The sequence below is a fragment of the Columba livia genome, chromosome 22 (assembly GCF_036013475.1).
Source record: "Columba livia isolate bColLiv1 breed racing homer chromosome 22, bColLiv1.pat.W.v2, whole genome shotgun sequence".
Taxonomy (NCBI): Eukaryota; Metazoa; Chordata; class Aves; order Columbiformes; family Columbidae; genus Columba; species Columba livia.
The window spans coordinates 7,243,725-7,266,190 of record NC_088623.1 but is presented as its reverse complement, the minus strand read 5'-3'; the positions used below and the strand labels follow the sequence as shown (position 1 = coordinate 7,266,190).

Below are 22,466 nucleotides of genomic sequence, written 5' to 3'. Positions count from 1 at the left end.
GCGGAGCCCTCGTCACACGCGCGGCGCCCGCCTTCAGCCGGCCGGAGCGCCCTGCGCATGCGCGCCGCCCGCCATGCGCCTGCCGGCGGCGCCGGCGCCCCCGGAGCCCCGCCCCGCGGAGCGCGGGCGGGGGCGTCACCGGGACGGAGAGGGCGTGGCTTTCCCCCACAGCGAGAGCCCGAGCTCGAGCGGCTCCCCCGCGAGCGGGCCCGGCGCCGCGCGGTGGCGCACGGAGGTGCCGGGGCTGCGCGCGCGCCTGCCGGCGCGGCCCGGCGTGGCGCAGGGGGCGGGCGCAGCGCGCAGGCGCGTGCGGCACCCGGGGCTACCGGCTCTGGCGGCCATGGAGCGGAAAGGTGAGCGCGCGCGGCTCCCCCGCCCCGCTGCCCCCCGGCCGCCCGTTCCCCTCACGCCTCTCTCCCCTTCTCTCCCCAAGTGCTGGCGCTGCAGGCCCGAAAGAAGCGGACCAAGGCCAAGAAAGACAAGGCCCAGAGGAAGTAAGTGCGGGCCCCGGCTCCCCTCCGTCGGCAGCTCCCGCCGCCGGCCCCGGCGCTGCCTCCCGCCGGCCCCGGCGCCTCTTTGTTCCAGTGGGCCGTCCCCACGGGAAGGCGCTGCCGAGCCCTGGCGGGAGCCGGTGCTGCCGGGGCGGAGAAGCGCGCAGCCCCCGCGGGGCAGGCGGGTTTTAACGCGCGGTTAACTGGAGGCGCGTTCCGGCTGGGGGCCCAGGGCGGCTGGTTTTGCCGCTCAGCCCCGCTCTCCGCCAGGCCGGGTTTTCCAGGGGCCTTCCCGGCTCCGCGTTGTCACCCGTCGGGCTGCGGGCGGGGAGCGGAGCGGCCGCGTTGTGTGCGCGGTTCCTGTGGCTGCCCGAGCCCGGCGGGTGGAGCCGCGGTCGTGCCTCCCTTTGCGTCGTGCCCTGCCCTGTCCTGTCCCCTTCCCGCGGCCTGTGCCGGGCTCGGCTGCCGTCCCCTCCAGAGCCTTCGGAACCAGCTGCTCCTGGCGCCCCAGCGTCCGTAAGAGCCCTGCGATGGGGTGTTTGTCTCTTTCCCGGACCTTGATGCTCTTGTGTGGTTTCTTTCCTATCGCAGGAATTTCACAAGTCTTTATATGCGGTGAACTTTTGGATGCCAATGCAAAAATGAAAAGATCTCGAGTAAATACTAAACAATGGCTTCCAACAGATTGCAGTCAGTGCTGCTCGTGGATCCCTTTCTAGTGAAAGGTGATGTAAATCCTAGGACTGATTCTCTGTGCTAACTAAATTGCTGCTTATTGTGTAAAATCTCTGGTACCTCAGGAGATTTTATACTTGCTGGTGTCGGTAACCAAAGGTATTCAGTAAGTAAGGCTTGGGGAGTGGGAATAGGAGGGGTTTTCTTTAGGCCTAGAGTAACGCTTTCTGATTCGCTTCCTCAGAAAAATCACAAGGTTTTTACTTTTTTTTTTTTTTCCCTGGTTAATTATCATTTCTAGTGAAGATTCACTTGTTTTGATGTGGGATTTCTGAGGGGTGAGGCACATTAACTAAACTCTTTGGGAGATGTGTGTTATGTTCCATGCTGGTTTGTAGGTTTTCCTGGTACCTCTTGACTATGGCATTGGGACATTTTCCCCTTTCTGTGTATCATCTTTGTCCTGATCTCTGGAGCAGTAATCCCTTGTTCAGTTCTGTACCTGCTACTTTCTTTTCTCCTTGTCTAGCTGCTGACAAACGGTCTTGACTGCCAGCAGAGCCCACGGCGGCAGCTGGAAAGGCTGGTCTGTGTAAATCCTGCGGGTGCTGAGCACCGCCGTTCGGTGCTGGCGTGTTGTGTGGGTTTTTCGGTAATTTTGACTGTGCAGCCAGAGCAGGTTCGCGGCACACCCGGCCAGCTGCTGCTTTGAGTGGAGAACTGTACTAATTGTGAAATGCTGTGCTTGTCTCCTACTACACAATTTAACTGTTTTCTGATACCATAGGTTTATTAGATCCTACCTCTACATTTGAAGAAACTTGCATGTGCTTTATGCTTTACTTAGTACAACAAAAAGAACCCACTGTCAGCCTCTAAGTGCAGTTCCATAACATTCATACTATTTAAATGCAAAACTCCTCTCGTTAAATCTTCTAGAATAAGGTTAACTGGGTTGTTGCAAGATGACTTCTGTAAAATCTGAACTTGAAACCACATGGAATGTCTTTTTAACACCTAATTGTTCTGTAGTAGTTGGCTATATCACACATTGTGCAGACAAAGGGCAGTAAAAAGTATTAAACAACTGATTGTAAAAGGTTAAAGTTGGTAAGTATTAGGAATTACCTTATTATGGGTAAGTATAAAAATGCAAATAATGTTCTGAGGGGTTTTAAGGCGATTCAAAAGGGACTGCACCTGCTTTAAGCGTCCCTGTCAGCCTGACGGTTCTACTGGCAGCTCGTGGAGTGGATGTGGAGAGCAAGAAACTGGACTGCCTCTGTTACTTTTATTAATACATTAGTACTGTTCTCCTGCGAATTAATTGTTACTTATCTTCACACTGAACACCCACTGATCTACCAAACCAAAGGTGTGTCTTGGTGCATCTTGAGCGCCTTTATTTCACAAAACATTAATAAAAATAGGGATGGGAGAGTGAAAGAACTGTGTATAGTTACAAAGTAACGTGGATAATAGATTCCTAAGTCCCCTACAAGGTATGATTTATAATTGCCCCGAATCCCCTCAAATACTTGAACATTTCTTGAGTAGATAGGTAAAGTGCATACAAGCACGAAAGTACTTGTATCATTTCAGACCTGAATTTGCACTGAAAGTTTGAGTCTGAACGGTTACTGTGTTTACCGAACGCTGGGTTTGCCAGCGGACCTGCGTGAGGCACGTTGGAGGCCGGCACCAGAAGCACTCGTTCTGAGTAGATGTGCCTTAACATGAACTTGGAATAACAAATGCACTAAGGATTAGTGATGGATGTGTGCTTCCTTTCAAGAGACATTGTTTTGATGCACGGATGTGAAAACGGGAGAGCGAGATTTCAAATCCTCGCTTTTCGCCATGTCACGTGGAGGGTTTTTCCTCTTTCCAGTGGAAGCAGGGGATCCTTACCAGCGAGGTCTTGCTGCGGCGGGCGTGCGGCGCTGGGAAGCGCGCGGTGGTTAAAGGGGAGAGCAGCGCTTCCTTTGGCGAGAGTCCGGGGGGCGTTGTGGTACTGTTAGCTGCATCTGCTACAGTAGGAGCTGGATTTGTCATTAGTCTTCAGTGACTTGAATTCTGTTTGGGGATGTTTCATGTGTGTAATTTGAGCTCAAAAATAAGGAGTGATAGTGTTTCTAGAGATTGTGCTGCAGGTGGCTTAATCATTTAGGAAAGCAGTTGTTTCCACATTCTTGCAGACGGGTGTCATCTCTGCAAATAGCACGGGATGGCAAGCCGAGGTGAAGAGGAGGAGCAAGCAGGGCATCTTTTTTGTTAGCTCATACGTGAGGGTGGTAGGTGTGAAAAGCAATTTGGATTGAAGATACACTGCCTTCCTTGTTTGAGGGTCGAAGGGGTCTGCTTTTCTGTCTGTTCAAAGCAGGTAGATAGATAGCATGGACAGTGTTTCTGCTGTTTTGGGGCTCAGGAAAGATACTGATCTCCTGTACGAAGAAGTTTTGGAGGAGTCACTCTTAAACAGGAGAGTCAGATGCCTCTCTTCAAGTGTTTTGTTATGTACGTTGTTGGGGTGGAGAAAAGTTCTGAATTTTGATGGTGAAGTTGGAGACGTGGTGCTTGTGATAGAGAGAGCAGTGAAGGAGCCTGTGCTGGTGCCACTCCATAGCACTAAAACCATGGCTTTTTTATTGTGCTTTATTGTCCTAATCTATGTGCCTGTGGTCTCCCATCTTGTCATTCTGATGCTGCTGGATCTACTCCAGTGCAAAGCTGTAAGAGTGTGTGTTGTGGGACTGAGGCTTCTTAGTTGTTCTTTTCCTTATTTCTAGTGTGTGCAGCAGAGGAGTGATTCTGTGGGGAGCTGGCAAGAGGATGGAAGAGTGCTTTTTCAAAATTCTTTCAATGCCTTTTGTAGGGAACGAGTGGCTGCAGTCTCGGTTCCTGCGGGTAGCTGTTGCTGCCCTGCCCCGCGCTGCAGAGGCGAGCGGGGCTGTGGGGCGGTACGTTCAGTGGATGTGGAGCACAGTTTTCTCTACGGCGCAAAATTTTGCATGTTGTTAGTACCTATCCTAACGTGAAGAGGTTTGGTAATGCTGAACTGTTGAAGGGATGTTCGGACTTAAGTGAAGTTTAAGGTGAAAATGTTTTAGATATCCAATCATATTAATCCAATTCTTCTTTAAACCTCTTGGTTTAAAACCGCAGTGCCAGCGTCAGAGTGTCTTGCACTAATCAGCAGTCCCCTGTAGTGCAGAAAAATCTCTCAGTTATTATTTGCTCTGTCACATTATTGCTGACTTGTTTCCTCTATCACTTCACTCCCATAAACCTGCAGGATAAACAGGCACGGGAAGTGGCTGGTAATTCTTATACGTGGTGGGAGGATGGCGTTTAGTGCCTGCTGCTGTGAAAAATAATCACTTCACCTTCTTAAAGGTTTAACTCCTGCTACTTTTCAGCAGAAAGGATAAGTTTTTCTTGTCATTCTGGATGGGGAGGTTTGGAATTGCTTCAGAAAATTCATTTTTCCTTTGAACGCCCTTTCTCTGCTGTGTGATTGTGGTGGCATTTCTGTATCAAAAGGGTTGGACTGTCAGCACTTACCACGATCCTTGTCTTCCTCTGAGCTTTGAGTCCAGCGGGCTGTTGAATAGGCAAATAAAACTGGCTTGTTCAGGAAGATGAAACAAAATATCTGACTGAATTTCTAATTTCATTAGAGGGGAAGGTTGAGACAGGTAAACATCAAGAGAAGGTGATGAATCTAGTTATGCTCAACCCCTAACATGACTGAATTTGCGGGAGGATGAGCTGAGAGCAGCCCCCAGCCTTGCTGCAAGGCCCTTTACCTGCAATGCAGAGCTGTGAATCTGCAGCTGGGTGGTGAAGGCAAATCCCTCCTCTCCCTCACTCTTGCACAAAGCTTTGCTGCGTTCCAGACGAACCCGACCCTCCACGGATGTCCCCCCTGCTTTCTGAACGCTGTGGCGTCTGATTTTTAATGGCTCTTTCGAAAACTATTGGGCTGTCTTTGGGAATATCTTTATCAATGGGAGGCCGTGCTTCATGCAGGTAGGTTACCCTTTTTTGTTTCATTTTTGGCTCATGAGTATGCAGTTCTTCCTGCATTCCTGAGGGAATAATGGCTTCATGGAGGGTCTCTAGATAAGGATTCACATTCTGTAAAAGATGTACTCTTTTGCCTTAGCATTGCTGTTCCACGTTGTTTTCCTTAAGTAGAAAACTGCTGTATAGTTGTAGAGAGACCCTGCAAATCCAGGTAATTCTGATGATGAATTAGCACATTAAGGGAACAAAAGTAAAAGGCGACTGAGGTGTTCTTAAGTATAACAGAGGTGGCTATGAAAGTACTCTAGAACACTTGATTTCTTAATGTGTAAACTGTTAACCATTTTTCTTAGACTGTTTATATATTTTAGTTGCATTTTGCAATATTGCTGGCAGCTGTCACCTTTAATACCTAGTATGGATTTTTCTGCTGCCTTTAGCAGCCCTTTGTGCCTTTTAGAGCACTGCCTGTATGAGCAAAGCAGATGGATCAGGGCTGTAGTTCTGTTTATCGGTTTTTCTGTGGTATTAATACATATCTGCACTGGTTAAGTCTCAGTCTGTGTTTGCAGTTGACATGGTCGCTTTGCGTGAAGAAGGTGGTGGGATGTAATAACATCTAATGAATTTTGGCAGAAAGGCAGAGGAATGAGATGGCTTTTGGACACTGTTTCATAAAGGAAATAGCACTGTAGAAATGTATATGACCTGAACACAGCCCTGTATCGCATTAGTCGCTGTAATAGGTTATAGCCCGGGTGAGGTGCGGTCGGTCCCAGGACAGGCTCCGATGCAGACGCCGGGGTGTGTCAGCAGCGCGGCTCGTCAGCCCCTCGCGGGGGCAGAAAGCTTCTGGCTACTGGGCTTAAATTCTCCTTTCTGTCCGAATCTGCATTCTGGTTCTCTTTACCCTGTCTGTAGGATTTGTTGTGTGTGAACGTCCAGTCTGCCCTTTGGCCGTTCTGCCCGTGTCCCTTCCTTGCCTTTGCTGCCTGCTCTAGTCTGGGCATGGGCTGTGACTATTGGGAGCTCAGTTGTCCTCAAAGGAATGCAGCAGTTTTAAAGCAGCTTTTTGACCTCCAAGGCTTCCTCCCCCTGACTTGTGATTCTGTGGCTCACAGGGGAAAAATGTCTAAATGCTGGATATCTTGGGGCTGGATCAAGCTACGAGGTTGTTAATAAATGTCTCATTAGCCTGACAGCAAAGGAATGGACCGTCTGACCGTCTTGCGTTACGGTTCAGGAGCAGTAATCTGTGCTGCTTACCTGTTCCTGAATCAAAATCAGCAGAACCCACTAGCTCTGACAACTGCCTGAAATAAACGTGTAGTGGTTTGATTGTGCCTGAGATGACCTTTGTAGCTTTTGTTGCTTTAATGAACTAAAATTCCAGATTGCAAATGGCTACAAGTTTCACAGAATCACAGAAGGTGACCACATGGTCATGATCAGATTGGAACGGGGGATTGCTTTCTTTTGATCCTCCATAGATATTTAGGATGGCTGTAGTTTTAATGTGTAGTAATGTATTTAATGTACAAAGTGTCAGCGAAGTGCATGTGTAGTAGGTAAACGCTGAAGAATCGTTCTACTGTATAACTACCTGAATTTGTCCCGTGAATTAAGAGCAGTTGTTATAGCCGTGGTGTGATGCACGTGACTCCGGCTCAGCTACAAGCTATGAAAGCTGCATGCAAAAGCCCACATGCATTAGCTTATCCACCAGCATAACTAGTGGCTGTAAGAATTAATTGATGTTAGTCTTTAAAATAACATTCAGCGACATTTAAATCTTCAGCTTTTATATGAGGTAACATCTTAAAATATAAATTTGCTTTAGAGGAATCCTCGCTGAATGAAGTCTGAGTAGGAGTTCAGAAAGACTGATGTTTTGGCGGGATCACCAAGCTTTTAACTGGTTTTGTCTGGTTGTTTCTTTTTTCCACTCTAAAAGTGAATTTAGGGTATTAAGCTGTATTTCTCACTAGTATATGACAAACTGTTTTTATCTACTTTTATACTAGCTTAGGAATAAAAACATTTAAATGTGAGAATAGTTTTTCTGAAGGGTGAATGTTGCATCTCCTCCATTATCCGCAGTCCCTCGTGTGAAAGGAAAGCTCCTGATCTGAAGAGTGAAACGCGTGAGACATGCAGTGTGTTCTTTTTCAGACCCGACACTCAGCATCGGGGACCTGCTGCTCATTCGGAGAATGATCTTCCAGAGCAGGAGGAAGAAATCCTGGGATCAGATGACGATGAACAAGAGGATCCAAATGATTACTGTAAAGGTGAGAACTTCCCCGTTTACGGAGTGGTATTTTCAATGGAATCAGGAAGGTCTCTTGATTTTTCATTTTCTATAGTAGATCGGAAGTCAAGGGAGTTTCTTGAATTGGTGCAGCTATCCCCATTGTAACTGAATCCTTAAGCGAAGGGACTTCTGGTGCTTGAGCTAATCAAGTAATGAACAGCAATTCTGTGTCTTGTTTGTGAACCAGTCAATCGAGAGAGGTGAATCTTCCTGGCAAAGCACGCATTTCATGGACGGTATTTGCTGACCACAACTGAAAAGTAAGTGCCTGGAATCTAGGGTGTAATTCCAGATTCTGGCAAATGCTGCAGTGCCGACCTACATTGAAATGGAGGAAAAGTCAGTCACTCTAGTTCAATTACATTAAAACTTTTCAATCAACTAGAGTGCTGTTCACAGCTCTTTGCATATTTGTTCTAGCAAGATCCAATTAGAGAAACATTTGCATTTGTTTATATGATTAAAAATCTAAACACATCAAATGAGTCTGCTTTGAGTTGTGATGCTTGTTCTGTGTACCTGCTCCTCAGGACTTGTATAAACCTCTTGCCTGCTTTTTTAGGCGGTTATCACCTTGTGAAAATAGGCGATCTCTTTAATGGACGGTACCACGTGATCCGGAAGCTTGGATGGGGCCACTTCTCCACTGTGTGGCTAGCTTGGGATACCCAGTAAGTCTTTCTGTTCTAGCTAGTGTTTCTGGTGGGAATGTACAGCTTTGCACAAAAATGATCAGACAGAATCTTGTTACTTTTAAATTAACACACAAAACATAGCTGTCCTCATCCTGACACAAGTTTCTTTTGATATTGTACATGCAAGTGTGCGGGAGGGAATTAACAGGGCAAACCACGTGTGGGAAGTGTGCCCTTGTGTTCAGCAGTCTCTGACCTGTTATTTCATTTTATGAGAAATTTGCTAACATGGATGTTTTACAAAAAGAGACCCAAAGACTTCTCGAGTGCTTAAACCTTATTTTTCCTTGATGCCTTAAATAAGTAGCTGCCTTATACACAAAAGAATTAGGATAATCCTGGAGAATAAGGTCTTTGTGTGAGTGTTAACAGTCTCCAATGTACTTACTGTGTCTGTAGAGGGAGGAGATTTGTGGCAATGAAGGTGGTGAAGAGTGCAGAGCACTACACCGAAACGGCACTGGATGAGATCAAGTTGCTAAAATCAGTGAGTACCCGAGAGTGGGGTTCAGCTGGGTTTTTTAATTCATTTTTGAGGAGTTCACGCTAGTTCATGCTTGATATTTCTGGGCTATCTAGCTGCGAAGAATTTGGATAGGAACCTACAAGCAGTGCGATAGGTCTGACTTCAAAATATATTCTTGCCTGGTAATTACCTCTAGGAACACAAAATTAATCCTCTCTTTCTCTGCAGGTCCGCAACAGTGATCCAAATGATCCAAGTAAAGAGAGAGTTGTTCAGTTATTAGATGACTTCAAGATTTCAGGAGTTAATGGTTCTCGTATCCTTTTCTGGAATAAAGGCAAAGAATTACATGAAGATGGGAGTTTGCTGGGCAGCTCTCAAGTTGGGGATGGTGAGCGCTGCCTGCACATCCCGGTGAGTGCCTGAGGAAACTGCTGCAGTCATCTCCCCCCAAACTGCCGGCTGAGCTCGGAGCCACAACGGTCATTCAGCCTGACATGCGAGCTGCGGCGACAGCACTGCTTACTCATGCTTTGAACATGAGAGATGGGGCAGCTGCATCTGATTTGTGAATAAGGACTGAATGGCTTAGTGTCCAAGGTACCTTTGTGATCCGGGAGCCCATCCCTCTCAACTGCTCAATTTTGCAAGCAGCCTGGTAGTAACCCATTATTTATGTAAAGAAGTACAAAATACTAGGATCAGGAACTGAAAATAGCGAACACATGCAGCCTATAACTTGGTGATAAGGTTGTTTTCTAGTTACAGAAGCATCCCACTTTGGACTTGATTGACGTTTTTAGGATGTTTGAAGTGTATTGCTTTGAAAATGCTCTATAGTTCTGTGAACAGCCTTCTAATAGGCAGAAATTTGTGGCAAGTCCTAATTATGCACCCTTAAAATTTGAAAGGTCAACTCTTGTCGACATGGAGGAGACGTGCGTGGTTCAACAGGAACTGCTGGGTGTGCTCAGGTGGAAGAGGAGAGTTTCTAGATCATGGGAGGAGGGGCTGGCCACTTGGGGAGAACATTCGGCTGTTGTCAGAGGGTGTAGGGAGGCAACTAGGAAAGCTGAGGCCTCCTTAGAATTAAACCTGGCGAGAGGGGCCAAGGACAACAGGAATGGAGGAGTTTGCCTGGGTTGATGAGGACTGGGTTAAGGAGCAGGTAGGCAGTCTGGACATCCATAAATCCGTGGGTCCGGATGGGATGCACCCACCGGTGCTGAGGGAGCTGGCTGAGGTCATTGCTGGACTGCTCTCCATCATCTTTGCCAAGTCTTGGGAAACGGGAGAGGTGCCTGAGGACTGGAGGACAGCAAATGCCACTCCAGCCTTCAAATAGGGCAAAAGGAGGACCCGGGGAACTCTAGACTGGTCAGCCTCACCTCCATCCCTGGGAAACTGATGGAACGACTTCTCCTTGGTGCCATCTCAAGGCATGTCAGGGATAAGAGGGTCATTAGGGGCAGTCAGCATGGTTTCACCAAGGGGTAGTCGTGCTTGACAAACCTCATAGACTTTTATGAGGACATAACAAGATGGATGGATGATGGCAAAGCAGTGGACGTGATCTGCCTTGACTTGAGTAAGGCACTTGGCTTAGTCTCCACAGCATCCTCACAGCTGAACTGAGGGAGTGGGTCTGGATGAGCGGGGAGTGAGGTGACTGTGAACTGGCTGAAGGGAAGAAGCCAGAGAGTCGTGGTCAATGGGCAGAGCCCAGTTGAGGCCTGTACCCAGTGCAGTGCCTCAGGAGGCAGTGCTGGGGCCGGTACTATTCAATATATTCATCAATGATTTGCACAAGTGAATAGAGTGACTGTCAGCAAGTTTGCTGGTGACACCAAGCTGGGAGGAGTGGTGACACTGGAAGCTGTGCTGCCATCCAGAGACCTGGACAGGCTGGAGAGCTGGGCAGGGAAACATTTAATGAAATAGAACAAGGGCAAGTGTAGAGTCTTGAATCCGGGCAGGAACAGCCCCAGGTTCCAGTATATGTTGGGGAATGACCTATTAGAGAGCAGCGTAGGGGAAAGAGACCTGAGGGTCCTGGGGACAGCAGGGTGACCATGAGCCAGCACTGGGCCCTTGTGGCCAGGAAGCCAATGGTACCTGGGGTGGGTTAGAAGGGGGTGGTCAGTAGGTCAGAGAGGTTCTCCTGCCCCTCTGCTCTGCCCTGGGGAGACCACACCTGGAATCTTGTGTCCAGTTGTGGCCCCTCAGTTCCAGCAGGACAGGGAACTGCTGGAGAGAGTCCAGCGCAGCCACCAAGATGCTGGAGGGAGTGGAGCATCTCCCGTGTGAGGAAAGGCTGAGGGAGCTGGGGCTCTGGAGCTGGACAAGAGGAGACTGAGGGGGGACTCATTCATGTTTACAGATATCTAAAGGGGGAGTGTCAGGAGGATGGAACCAGGCTCTTCTGGTGACAACCAGTAATGGGACAAGGAGCAATGGGTGCAAACTGGAACACAGGAGGTTCCACTTAAATTTGAGAAGAAACTTGTTCCTGGTGAGGGTGGCAGAGCCTGGCCCAGGCTGCCCAGGGGGGTTGTGGAGTCTCCTTCTGTGCAGACATTCCAACCCGCCTGGACACCTTCCTGTGTCCACCTTCATCTGGGTGTTCCTGCTCCTTGGGGGGATTGCACTGGATGAGCTTTCCAGGGCCCTCCAACCCCTCACATTCTGGGATTCTGTGGTTCTTGTGCGTGTGTTTTTTTTCTTTGTGATACTTTGAATTTTATTTCAGTGAGAATTACTAGGCTGCTTGAGAGAATTGAGCTACAGGTTACAAACAGTAACGTTTTTAGAAAACAGTAGCCCCATAATGTATTTCCTCTTTTTTTCTAGTACCTCGTACCAACTGTTGACTTGGTCTTGTATTTCTTTCACTCTTGTGAAACACACTCATGCTTTATGCCAGTGTAGAAGAAAAGCAGTCTAATAAAGTCCTAGAAGTTTGACTTCTAAAGCAAAGGCACAATACTGAATATCTCACTAGAGTGACTGTAGAGATCTTACAGACAAAAAGCAGATAATGTAAGTACGGTTCGAGTCCATGCTTGTCCAAAGTTTCTTTTGCTGGTAAAGAGGCAAGGGAGGGCAGAGAAAGTAACTTAATTATTCTGAAGATGATTTATGAATGGAAGTTTTATTATCTTTTCAGGTAATCCTGGTACAGAGAGATCTGGCTTTGAGTTTTGCCTGGGGCAACGTAAGCTGTTGACTCAGAGCTGCTTCAGTACAAGCAGGAGACACCGATGCAGCTCGCTTGTGTACTCGGCTTCCATCCAGAGCGGGACATTGCTGCTGCTGCATTAGGAGCGTTGTTCTAACCAGCTCCAGCCCGCTGTGTCTTAGGTGACAGTGTTGGTGTGTAGGCTAGCATGGTGCTGTTAAGGAACACAACTTCTCTAAGCTGTGTCAGAAGGATGAGGGTTCTTTAACATAAAACACCTAACTGGTATGGATTCCTTTTGATCCTCAGTCATGGGAATTCAGGGCTTCTTGGGTCAGGATGTCCATCTTTTTCCTTGACTGGTTTCCAGATATCTGTATGGTGTTTGAAGTTCTGGGACATCATCTCCTGAAGTGGATCATCAAGTCAAATTATCAGGGGCTTCCACTTCCTTGTGTGAAAAAGATCATCAAACAGGTAGATTCCAGTTCTGACTGCACTTTCCCCTCAGCCCAGCGAGAACCTGCGCTAATGTCTCTGAGATTCAGGAAAACCAAAGTTAAGAATCAGTGGTGTCTCTCTCATGCCACAGAATCATTCCTGGGGTAGTGTTTCCTTTTTCTACTGCAAAAGCCTTCTGCTACAGATGTTGTATTTTATGACACTTAAACCATAATAGGAGGATGGCTTTGCTGTTAACCTCCTCTTGCCCTGGTTATCCCTTGTAAGTGCAAGTATTTTTTTTAAGCTATGTCACGGTAAATACAGTGCTTAATGACGGGAAGAGCAAGAGAAACCTGTTCTTCCTACGGGATAGTTGCCTAAGAAGAACCGTCTTTCTGCATGTGAGTGGAGGGGAGGAGGAGAGCATGGTTTTATTGTAGGGTATTAAGATTAGATTTTCAACTATAAGTTATGAGGGCGAAGAGACTATTTCTAATTCATAGCTAAAATATGTATACAAATCTGTTTTCTGCAACTGAGTAGTGATTACTACTCACACGCTGATCACAATAGCTCTGATCTGCACTGTTATCAAACACAGAAGTCCTTCAGGTTTGTTGGTCATCTTAGGCAATTTTGCATTTTCATTTTGCTCTGTTTGCTTGTTCTTTGCTTTTTCTAATGGTTTCTTTCCTTCTGTCTCCAGGTTCTTCAGGGTCTGGATTACTTGCACACAAAATGTCGGATCATTCATACAGATATTAAGCCTGAGAACATTCTTCTGTGCGTTAATGACCAGTATATCCGCAGGCTGGCTGCAGAAGCAACAGAGTGGCAGAGATCTGGGGCTCCCCCCCCATCGGGCTCTGCAGGTGCTTTATTCCTGAAAATCGGTGCCATATCCCCCCAGATCCCCAAATCCTAACTTATCTCACTGGGGAAAGCTTCCTGACTGAGAACAGTGGAACAATAATGCAAGTAACCTCTGAGAAGCCAACCGTAAATTATGAAGTTAGTAACAGATTATAAATGATCAGGAAGGCAGCTGTTCGTATAGGAAAAGTGGAGGGAGGATACATGCATGCTGGCACTTGCTTTTGACACACTAATCTGGCACTGCTAAAGCGGTAGGGCAGAAAGTCTTGTATTGCACACCCCGCACAAGTTAAACGCTAATGCACTCACAACAGTGTGGGAGTGAAAATGTGATGAGGTACTTATGTTTTCTTCAAAAGTTTGTCATTGTGTGATGCTGGAAATGCGTTTCATGAATGTCTCAAGATGATTTACCTGTTGTCAGTGTGCAAAAGTCAGAGGAACTTGTAACAGAACCAGCTTCCTTGGCGTGCGTACGTTCCTGAGGATCTGAGGGCATGTTTTCTCTTGTTCCTGTTTCCTCGCGTTCCTCCTCAGAACATCCACCCGTACCCGTGCGTGGTTCTCCACAGCTGCTGCAGTGTGTGGTGGGGTGCGCGGGCAGTCACAGCCTTGCAGCGCCAGCGTTGCGCTGGGCCCGTCATAGCTCGGGGAGCTCCCTGCGGTGTTTTCGGTGTTCTCAGTATTTTGATGTTTCGGTTTGCATTTTCTTTTCAGTAAGGTGCGTAATGCGTGCGGTAAATGGAGCTGCATGACAGGAAGTTTAAGTCTGATATCAGTCAAGCAAATCTCCTATCTGGAGCTTAGTTATGCATTTACTCATTCAATGTTTTTCTTTTTTTTTCTTTTAAATTCTGGCTGTACTTTTGTAGAGAAATAAGCCTTGGAAATAATGTTTGCTGATATCTTTAAAATGTTGTTACCAAACCACATAGGAAAAAGCTTACCTTAAGATAAGAATGCAGTTGTTGGTTTTGACTATAAATTTACTGATTATTTTTGTTATTTTTCTTTCAGTGAGCACTGCACCGCAGCCAAAACCAGTAAGTGTAACAGCTTTCGTGTGTCAGTGTACATCTGCTTACAGTAGCTCCTACGTTGTTTCATAATGCAGTCAGCGCTAAGGGAAAGCAACGTTAAACCAGAAGGAAAAGCTTGATTTGTGTTTGTCATAGACACAGGCATCAAGTTCAATGTTATCTTGGAGATGAAGCAGTAGTAGCTCATATATCAGCAGAACGAGTAGTCCTGGGGGTCTCAGGGTCTGTTGTGAAGGTGATTGTTGCCTGTGGAGTCTGAGATCCCTCATTTGGGGAATACTGTGGGTTTCTTGGGTCTGGACAGAAGTGCACTGATCAGAGCCATGGACAACTGCTCCAGAAACCTTAGGATCTGCCAAGTCAAATTTCTCTACTTGCTTCTGTGTAGGCTGACAAAATGTCAAAGAACAAAAAAAAGAAGTTGAAAAAGAAGCAGAAGCGGCAGGCCGAGTTGTTAGAGAAGCGAATGCAAGAGATAGAAGAAATGGAGAAGGAAGCAAGCCCTGGGCAGGCACAGCCTGGAGAGGAGGAAGAAGATCGGAGCCCTCTGGAAATGCTCATAAAAGTTAGTCCGACAGAGGAAAATGTCAGCAAAAAGACAGGTATGGACCTAAGGTCTTGCTCAAGTAGCACAGTGTTGTCTTTTCACTCGTGATGGCATGATTGAGCACCTTTACTAGAGGTGGCTGTTGTCATTTAACCTGTTTGCATTGCTTTCTATCTATCTAAAGAGGTTACAAATGGAATTAATGAATGAGTGTGTTCAGTTACATTTTGAGAACTATTTCTTTCTGAGGGCTCCCTGAACACACTTGAACTGTTGTTTTGTTTAGGCATACTGTGCTATCTTCTTCTTTTCCGCTCTTCCAGCTGAAGTCGTACAAGAGCAGTCTATTCTAATAGAAGGCAGCGTCGAGAAATGTGTAACAGAGATCAATTGCAATGGAGTGATACAAATGACAGGCTTCCCAAACTCCTGCAGTCAAGGGTCTGTGCAACTTGAGGATGACCTTCATAATGCCAATAACTGTGGCGATAACCCTCACACACAGAAGAAGGAGAACTTCCACAGTTGTAACTACAGTCAGCGTAACGGTGACTCGGAGAACAGCCCTCAAGAAGCAGTGTCAGACTCCTTCGTGCCCTTAGTTTCGGAAGATTCCATGGTGTGCCAACCCACGTCCAATGAAGAGCAGTCATTCAATGAGCAGGAGATTAACCATTTGCAAGAAAGCATCCGGACAGAGATACCTTCAGAGGACGAGAATGAGAATAATAGCCCATCAGACAACAAAGGTACAAGAGGCATGCTGAGGAAGGTCAGGGTGGGAAAAGTTCAGATCCTAAGCAAGACGCTTTGTGGACTGGGAGAGGGCAGTAGGGTCTGGATGACAGATGGTGACACTGTCCACGTAGCGTTAATCAGCTGTTGTGCTTGTTGCCTCTAGGAAAAGCAACTGCTGGGAATTTCCTTCTTAATCCTCTTGAACCCAAGAATGCAGATAAGCTCAAAGTGAAGATAGCTGACTTAGGAAATGCTTGCTGGGTGGTAAGTTTAAAAACTTTTCACATTGACTGTTTAAACCTGCTAATTCATTCACTGTATGCCAAGATGGAAAAGAATTTTTGAAACAAATTCTGTCTTAGACCTGCTTGTGACAGTAGTGACAGTTTGAAACTACGTTGGGGAGAAAGAGCTGAGGAGCGACACAAAGAAAGAAATGATCCTTTAACATAGGATTTCGGTCTGTGTTCCAGGTGCCTGCTTTGTCATTAGATTACTTCTAATAGGCCTGTGAACAGTGTCTCATATAGTGTGTAGAAATCTGCATACGTGAAACTTCTCAAAGAGTGTGTAGCTCCCCTGGAGAAAGAGAAAGTTGCAAACAGTTGCTCTCATGTGCAAGTTCTGGAGTTTATTAGCTTGTCAAACCATTTCAGTGGATTCAAGACCACATCAAAGAGACTCATAAATAGTTAAATAGTTTAGAAACCTGTGTTAGGGCAGGAGATGATGACCTGGTGGCAATTCCGGAGACATGGTGGGACAGCACACGTGACTGGAATGTGGCCGTGGGTGGCTGTGGCCTTGTCAGGAGAGACAGGCCAGCCAGGCGAGCTGGTGGAGTTGCTCTTTACGTGAGAGAGCAAGTAAAATGTATTGAGTGTTGTCCAGGGGCAGATGAGGAGGAGTTGAGAGTGTATGGGTGAAAGTGAAGGGGCAGGCTGGCAAGGGTGATGCTATTGTGGGCGTCTGTTACAGGCCACCAGATCAGGACGAGGCCTCTGCAGACAGCTGAGAGCAGCCTCGCAGGCACAGGCCCTGCGTTTGGTGGGGATTTTGACTGCCCTGGTGTCTGTTGTGTGTTCCTGCTCCGGCAGGTGGATTGGACTGGATGAGCTTTCGAGGTCCCTTCCAGTTCCTGACGTTCTCATTAGTTTTATTCTTTGATGATTGTGCTGTGCTGCTTTTAAATAGAATGACATTTCAAATAGAAGAAATGTCTATTTTACTTGGCTTTTTAAATGGCAAAATACTTGAGGTCTTGTGGGGAGGGCGTCTCAGACTCAGAATTGAGCATCCGGCAAGGCAGCCTCTCGCCTTGGTGTTGCTGGAGTGCTGCAGGGCCGCCTGTCTGTCAGGACGGGGCAGGAGAGGGTGCAGCTTCTGAAGGAGTTTTCCCTTATGCTGTTTTTGTGGCTTGCTTTCCTCTAAATTCCTGGCCTGTTTTACTTAAGGAGGAGTGTTTCATGTAAAGCTTTTAAACAGCACTTGTAGGAATATAAGGAAATATTTAATGAGGATGCAAAATTCAGATGCAATGGAAATGAGCTTTGATTTGCTCTGGCCTTCCAGATTGTCCTTTTTAAAACAATCTCTAAACTGTTCAGTAAAACATTCCTTTTGTGTAGCACAAGCACTTCACTGAAGACATCCAGACAAGGCAGTACCGGTCCTTGGAGGTGTTGATCGGGTCGGGATATAACACCCCTGCTGACATCTGGAGCACGGCGTGTATGGTGAGTGGGGTCGTGCAGGGGTGTGAGCTGTTTGTGCGGAGCGTTTGGAGAACCCGTGTGCGCCGGGCTCTGCGGGCGGCGGGGTCGCCAGCCGCGCCTGACGGAGACCCCTCGCAGCTGTTCAGCCAGCTTCCCGACTGCTGGACGCCGCATTCCGTACCAGAGCTGCTGCTTTTCTGTTTTCTTGCCACGTGTGGCTTTCTTTCTGAAAGATAGTTTTGTTGTACCGCACTGGCAGACTTTGAATGTGATTGTACTTGGTCATTATGCTTTGTGGAAAAATGAGGCAAATGTGCAATTCTAAAGACAAAATATTTTTATATAAAAAAACCTTTCTGCTATATGCAGCATTGTGTCACAGATGTCTTCAGTATAAATTCACATTTTAATCAATTGCATCCTCTGCGTGTTTGGAGTCATTTTATAATCTGAGTAATGTTGAATTGAGGCTGAAGCTGCTCCTGTAGGAGCTGGTGAATGTAGAATATGGCAATTTAAAAAAACAGACAAACGAGTCTGTTACTGTGCGTGTCTCTTTGGTGTCTCTGTTCTGTGTTTTCTACAAATCAAAGCTTGTGTTTAATTTTTTAAGCTCAGGAAATAGCGAGTGAAGTCACTTCTGCTCTTGGAAAGACTGCAGCAGTCTGTAAAGAAAACTAAGAATACGGAATGTCAGAGATCCTGTTTTGAGTAGAAGTGAATAAAGGGCAAATGTGTCATGGAGTTACGGAGTGGTGGGTTGAAATGAATGCAGATGTTTTTCTCATTTAGAACATGCCTTTATATCTACAGATAAATATTCAGAGACTGTTTGAAAAATGTCTTTAATATCTGAAGTTGAGAGATGGAAGAATCTTTGTTAAAAATCTAGAGTTTACATATGATGTTCTGCAAGATGGTGTTGAGGTGGAAGGAGAGGCTAAAACGTGTGAAATGCCTTAATTTTGTACATTTCACGCAAGTGTACTGCGTTATCTTGTGATCCAGAATTCATCATAGGTATGCCCATGATGTTTTTTAACGCAGTCATTAATATGTTGCAGAGTAATTGCACATCGTAGTGGTGTGCTAGAGTTTTGCAGGTTATTCCTCCAGCCTTTCTGCCCCTGGCTAACAGAGTTATGCAGAACCAGCCCGCAGTACCTCCACCGGTGCGTGAAGTGCGTTCAGAGTGATTTAACTTGCCCATTTCTGTTTGTTTAGGCCTTTGAGTTAGCAACAGGGGACTACCTGTTCGAGCCTCATTCTGGGGAAGATTACTCACGGGACGAAGGTGTGTTTGTCTGAGTCTTTCCTTTCTAAAATGTGATGTGAAATACAGTGGATGCTTCCTCAGAATGAGCATTCTCTTACTAGTTAGCAGTGCAAAGGCTCCTTGCAAATACATTTTTTTACCCAAATCAGTGGTGTTAGGGGACAGCTGTACTCAAGCCTCTGCAGTAAGCCATCATGCAGTCAAGTCCATGTTCTTATTCTGATGTTTTCCATTCCTCTTACCACTGGATTCTCCATCTGGCATCTCAAAGTCTTCATACCCCAAATAGCCCTTACCTTTTTTCCCCCTTGACTTTGTCCTTGCTTGGTGTAATCTGATTCCAGGGGGATCTCGGAGCAACTTTTAAGGGAGATAATGTCTCTGTATCCCAGAGAAGGAAACTGGGGCATAGAGATGTCTCGTGTGGATGTGTCTCATTGTCTTTTCTTTCAAAAAAATGCAGATCACATTGCATTGATCATAGAACTTCTGGGGAAAATACCTCGCAAGCTCATTTTGGCAGGAAAATATTCCAAGGAGTTTTTCACCAAAAAAGGTAAAAGGAGGCAAAGCCAATGTCACTTATCCCCTTATCCCCTGCCCCAAATATACAAGAGCGCTGTGTTGGAAGTACTAGTTAACAAGGGGTGCTGGCGAAGATGCCTCTGCAAGTCTTTGTCTTATGAAAGGCTTTCTCAGTGAAACTGCAGCTAAATATAAGGCATTCTTGTCTAACTGCTAGAGGTGTTCTGCATCCTAGCACATGACAACTCAGCGTAGATCAAATGCACCAGGTAGAAAAACAGTACTGTAGATGTTTCTTAAGACTTGATTTGACTTTATGTAGCTGATCTTTAAGCAGAGGTGTTGGCTCACCTTTGAAGTCTTCTCTAGACAACTTTGTTCTGTTTCTTGTGTGCCAGTTGCCTACATAGTGCCTTGCACCCTGAGCCGTGTTGCTCCGGATATATCCTCCCCTGTTGCTAATGGTAAAACCCTTCCTACCTCAGAAATCTGTTGAGTCTCAAGAAGTTTTTGACCTAGTTTAATACTCTTTTTTTTTTTATAAAACAAACCCTTTTTTGTTAGTAATGTATTGCTTCCTCAAACAGCGCTGCATCTATTGCACATATCCAATGGCACAGCATTTATCTGTCATGTCAACTGGTATAAATAGTGATTTAATGAAGTTAAACAATATTTGCAGATATTGGATCAAAAATAGTAGGAGCGAAAAAAAGAAGCCTTCAAGGAAGGACATTTTAGAACAGTCTTGGAAAGGGGGTTTAGTGTACTTTCTTCCTTCAGGATGCCGTATCATTTTATATTCCCTGTGCCGAACTATTCAGAACGGTTTCTGAGTTCAGTCTGTCTTGTTTAGCTGTTCAGCCTTTTTATTCAGCTTCTCTGCTCCTATGACTTGACTTAACCTGTCTGTCTTGGTTTTCAGGTGATCTGAAGCACATCACCAAACTGAAGCCCTGGGGCCTTTTTGAAGTTTTGATGGAAAAATATGAGTGGTCCCCCGAGGACGCAGCTGCATTCACAGACTTCTTATTACCTATGTTGGAGCTGGTCCCAGAGAAACGAGCTACGGCAGCAGAGTGTCTCAGGCACCCCTGGCTTAACTCATAGAAGCTTCAAAAACAGCACTACGCTCTGGTTTACAGCATACCATACGTGCACCCAGATGCCCCTTCCCAAATCTTTTGTTTGTTTGTTTTTCTTGTTGATTTCCAGCGTGAAGTTCTTCCTTCAAGAGTTTAGATAAATCTACCCTGTTCTGCTGAGTTTGCTTGTGTGGCTCAATGGGGACTCTCCTCAGCTGGCGGGCAACATCTGTGTTTTGCCTTGATTGGGCTTCCCCGAAGACCAATTGACTAGAATATGAAGGGTTTGTTTTTTGAGTCTCCTCACTGGTAACCGCTGTGTTTCACAGGTGTGAGCTCACCTGTGCTCAGATGTGCTCCCTTATCTAACTTTCAACTTTCCTTCCTTCATGGGGGGAACATGAAGATCCAAATGCCTCCTTATCTCACTGACTCAGGAGTCGGTTTCCTGTTGTTGATCCAGTAGCTAGCAATGGGGTGAGAAGTGAAAGATGGCACCAAGGTGGTGTTACTTCCTTGTAGTATAAAGACCTCCAAATCCTCCTTTTCTAGGTGTCTACTGTGTTCTTTGCTTTCCAGTCATGTAACTTTTCTTTAGTTGTAGCTGCTTAAATCTTTTGAAAAGAGCTATTTAAGCCTAGGTTTTAGTATCCTTAATTTCTCCCTCTGAAATGCCCTGTCCCTTTCCTTTTTCTGTGCCCAGATAGTCAGAATAGTTTTTGACATTGGTGACATTTTCTACTTTAATGCCTGTGCCTGTGACTAAAAGGTGACAAGCGACATAAGCAAAAGTTGGCACTGACTCAGTACACAAACTTCTGCAAACAGATGGGTGCGCTCTTTGGCTGCAGAGAGGTCACCTTGTTGAAGGCAACTCTTCTGACATTTTAGTGAGCCACAAATTGGTGGTTTTGTCCCCTACTGGCACTTCTCTGCCTTGCTTGAGGCATTTGCTGTATCTGTGAGAGATTGGTAGTCTACTGTGGCTCTTGATTTTTGACCATTCACTTTTTCCCAAGAAAAGGGTGGCAGCATCCGTACCACGCTATAGCTTGTGACTTTCGAAATCAACACTTGAAGAGGCCCATTGTAAAGATTTCTTTAAATCGCTATAGCATTTGATAGTCTTATGATGGCTTCTTGTAGACTTGCCCATCCTATTAACACTTTCAGTGCATCCTACTCTAGAGCAAGATCTGGCAGCGTGGAGACATTGGAGGCACTTCCTTAGCCCGGACCAGATAGACCTGTGGATACGTGGTAGCTCAGAGGAGAGAAGCTGCCCCAGGACTGTGTGGGAGGCCGCGCAGATGCTGCCCGAAACCATTGTTGGCAAAGCTGCTGAGACCACTGTTACGTGTCACTTCTGTATGTGTGTTTGGAAGTCCTGGTTTGTAAGGCTCATTCATTCATAAACCTTGACGTCACTTAATCCACTTGAAAAAGAATTTCTCCAGTCCAGTGCCTGATTGGGCTTATTAATGCAAATCATGCTGCATGTTCTTTTAGGGGTAGATCAGGTTCTCTATGCATATAATTTAAAATTAAAGGAAAGTAACATAGCAAGAGAGTTTTAAACTGCTGATTTGACTTTTTCCCCCCTTTCATCTGGAGTTTTTCCAGTTGTGTGTTGCTTCCATATCTGTTACAGAATGACTGCAGACAGGACCAGGTTCAAAATACCTTCTCTCTGTGTACTGTGAAGACACACTGGCAGGGCAAACAATTTCTGTTGTCTTCAAAGCTGCTCCAGTCCTGTGTACCCGAGACTGGCTGACAAAGAACTCTTTGGGAACTTCAGAAGGGATCTGCATGCTTTGAGAGCTCCTTCCCTCCCTTCTGGCACCCCAGCTGGAGGAGGACGCGCGCTTACCGCAACAGCCGAGACAGGAGCCACCTTGTGAGCTGAAGACCTGCAGAGGCAGCAGCTGTCAGGATTCAGTCTTGTACTGTTTGTTCATTCACCTAGGGTTTGTTAAATTTCCAAATTGCCGTAAGTGCTCACACTGAACAATTTGTATTTGCTATGTCAGTTGAAAACCTGAAGGAAAATACATTTTTATTCTTTCTACTTGGGTGCTTTGTCTTTTTTTCCTTTGTTGAAAGCCATACAATAAACAGATTGTCTCATAACTAAGCCCTGTTCCTCGTATGCTCCTGCTCTAAGTCTGTTCTTTGAGAGCTAGTGGCTAGTGAGCACTTGTTTTTATTTCCAGAATGAGACACAGGGAGAGGTGAAGCTTCTGTTGCTAGTATTGTGCTCTGTTTTAAAAGGGGAAGAAAAGTAGTCAATAGCGGGGCAACTCCGTTGGAATTTTCCATTCTAAAGTAAGTGTTTTTCTCTGTTGTATCTGTGTTGTCTTCCCTAGCAA

The 22,466-nt window shown here is 46.1% G+C and overlaps 1 protein-coding gene across 3 annotated transcripts; it reads left to right on the top strand.

Moving 5' to 3' along the window:
- The first annotated feature begins 58 nt into the window (after window positions 1–58).
- SRPK1 (SRSF protein kinase 1) lies at window positions 59–22,165 on the top strand. Of its 3 annotated transcripts, none has more exons than XM_065038461.1 (18): window positions 300–353; window positions 434–494; window positions 1,083–1,216; window positions 5,066–5,198; window positions 7,368–7,486; window positions 8,072–8,180; window positions 8,604–8,691; window positions 8,899–8,986; window positions 12,219–12,325; window positions 12,999–13,164; window positions 14,186–14,211; window positions 14,597–14,810; window positions 15,079–15,504; window positions 15,657–15,757; window positions 17,122–17,229; window positions 18,433–18,502; window positions 18,948–19,040; window positions 19,935–22,165. In XM_065038461.1, the coding sequence occupies exons 4-18, from the start codon at window positions 5,128–5,130 to the stop codon at window positions 20,117–20,119; spliced, it is 1,971 nt and encodes a 656-aa protein (XP_064894533.1). In that variant the 5' UTR covers window positions 300–353; window positions 434–494; window positions 1,083–1,216; window positions 5,066–5,127; the 3' UTR covers window positions 20,120–22,165. The 3 variants fall into 3 exon arrangements, with proteins under 3 accessions (XP_064894531.1, XP_064894533.1, XP_064894532.1); XM_065038460.1 differs by having other exon boundaries at window positions 5,050–5,198; XM_065038459.1 differs by lacking the exons at window positions 1,083–1,216; window positions 5,066–5,198 and having other exon boundaries at window positions 59–353.
- The last annotated feature ends 301 nt before the right edge of the window (window positions 22,166–22,466 follow it).

Excerpts from the sequence above, each read along its gene's own strand:
- SRPK1 (XM_065038459.1), top strand. The coding sequence starts at position 74 with ATGCGCCTGCCGGCGGCGCCGGCGCCCCCGGAGCCCCGCCCCGCGGAG. Across the intron at positions 7,487-8,071 it reads TCCAAATGATTACTGTAAAG|GCGGTTATCACCTTGTGAAA; the intron begins GTGAGAACTTCC and ends CTGCTTTTTTAG. Across the intron at positions 12,326-12,998 it reads TGAAAAAGATCATCAAACAG|GTTCTTCAGGGTCTGGATTA; the intron begins GTAGATTCCAGT and ends TTCTGTCTCCAG.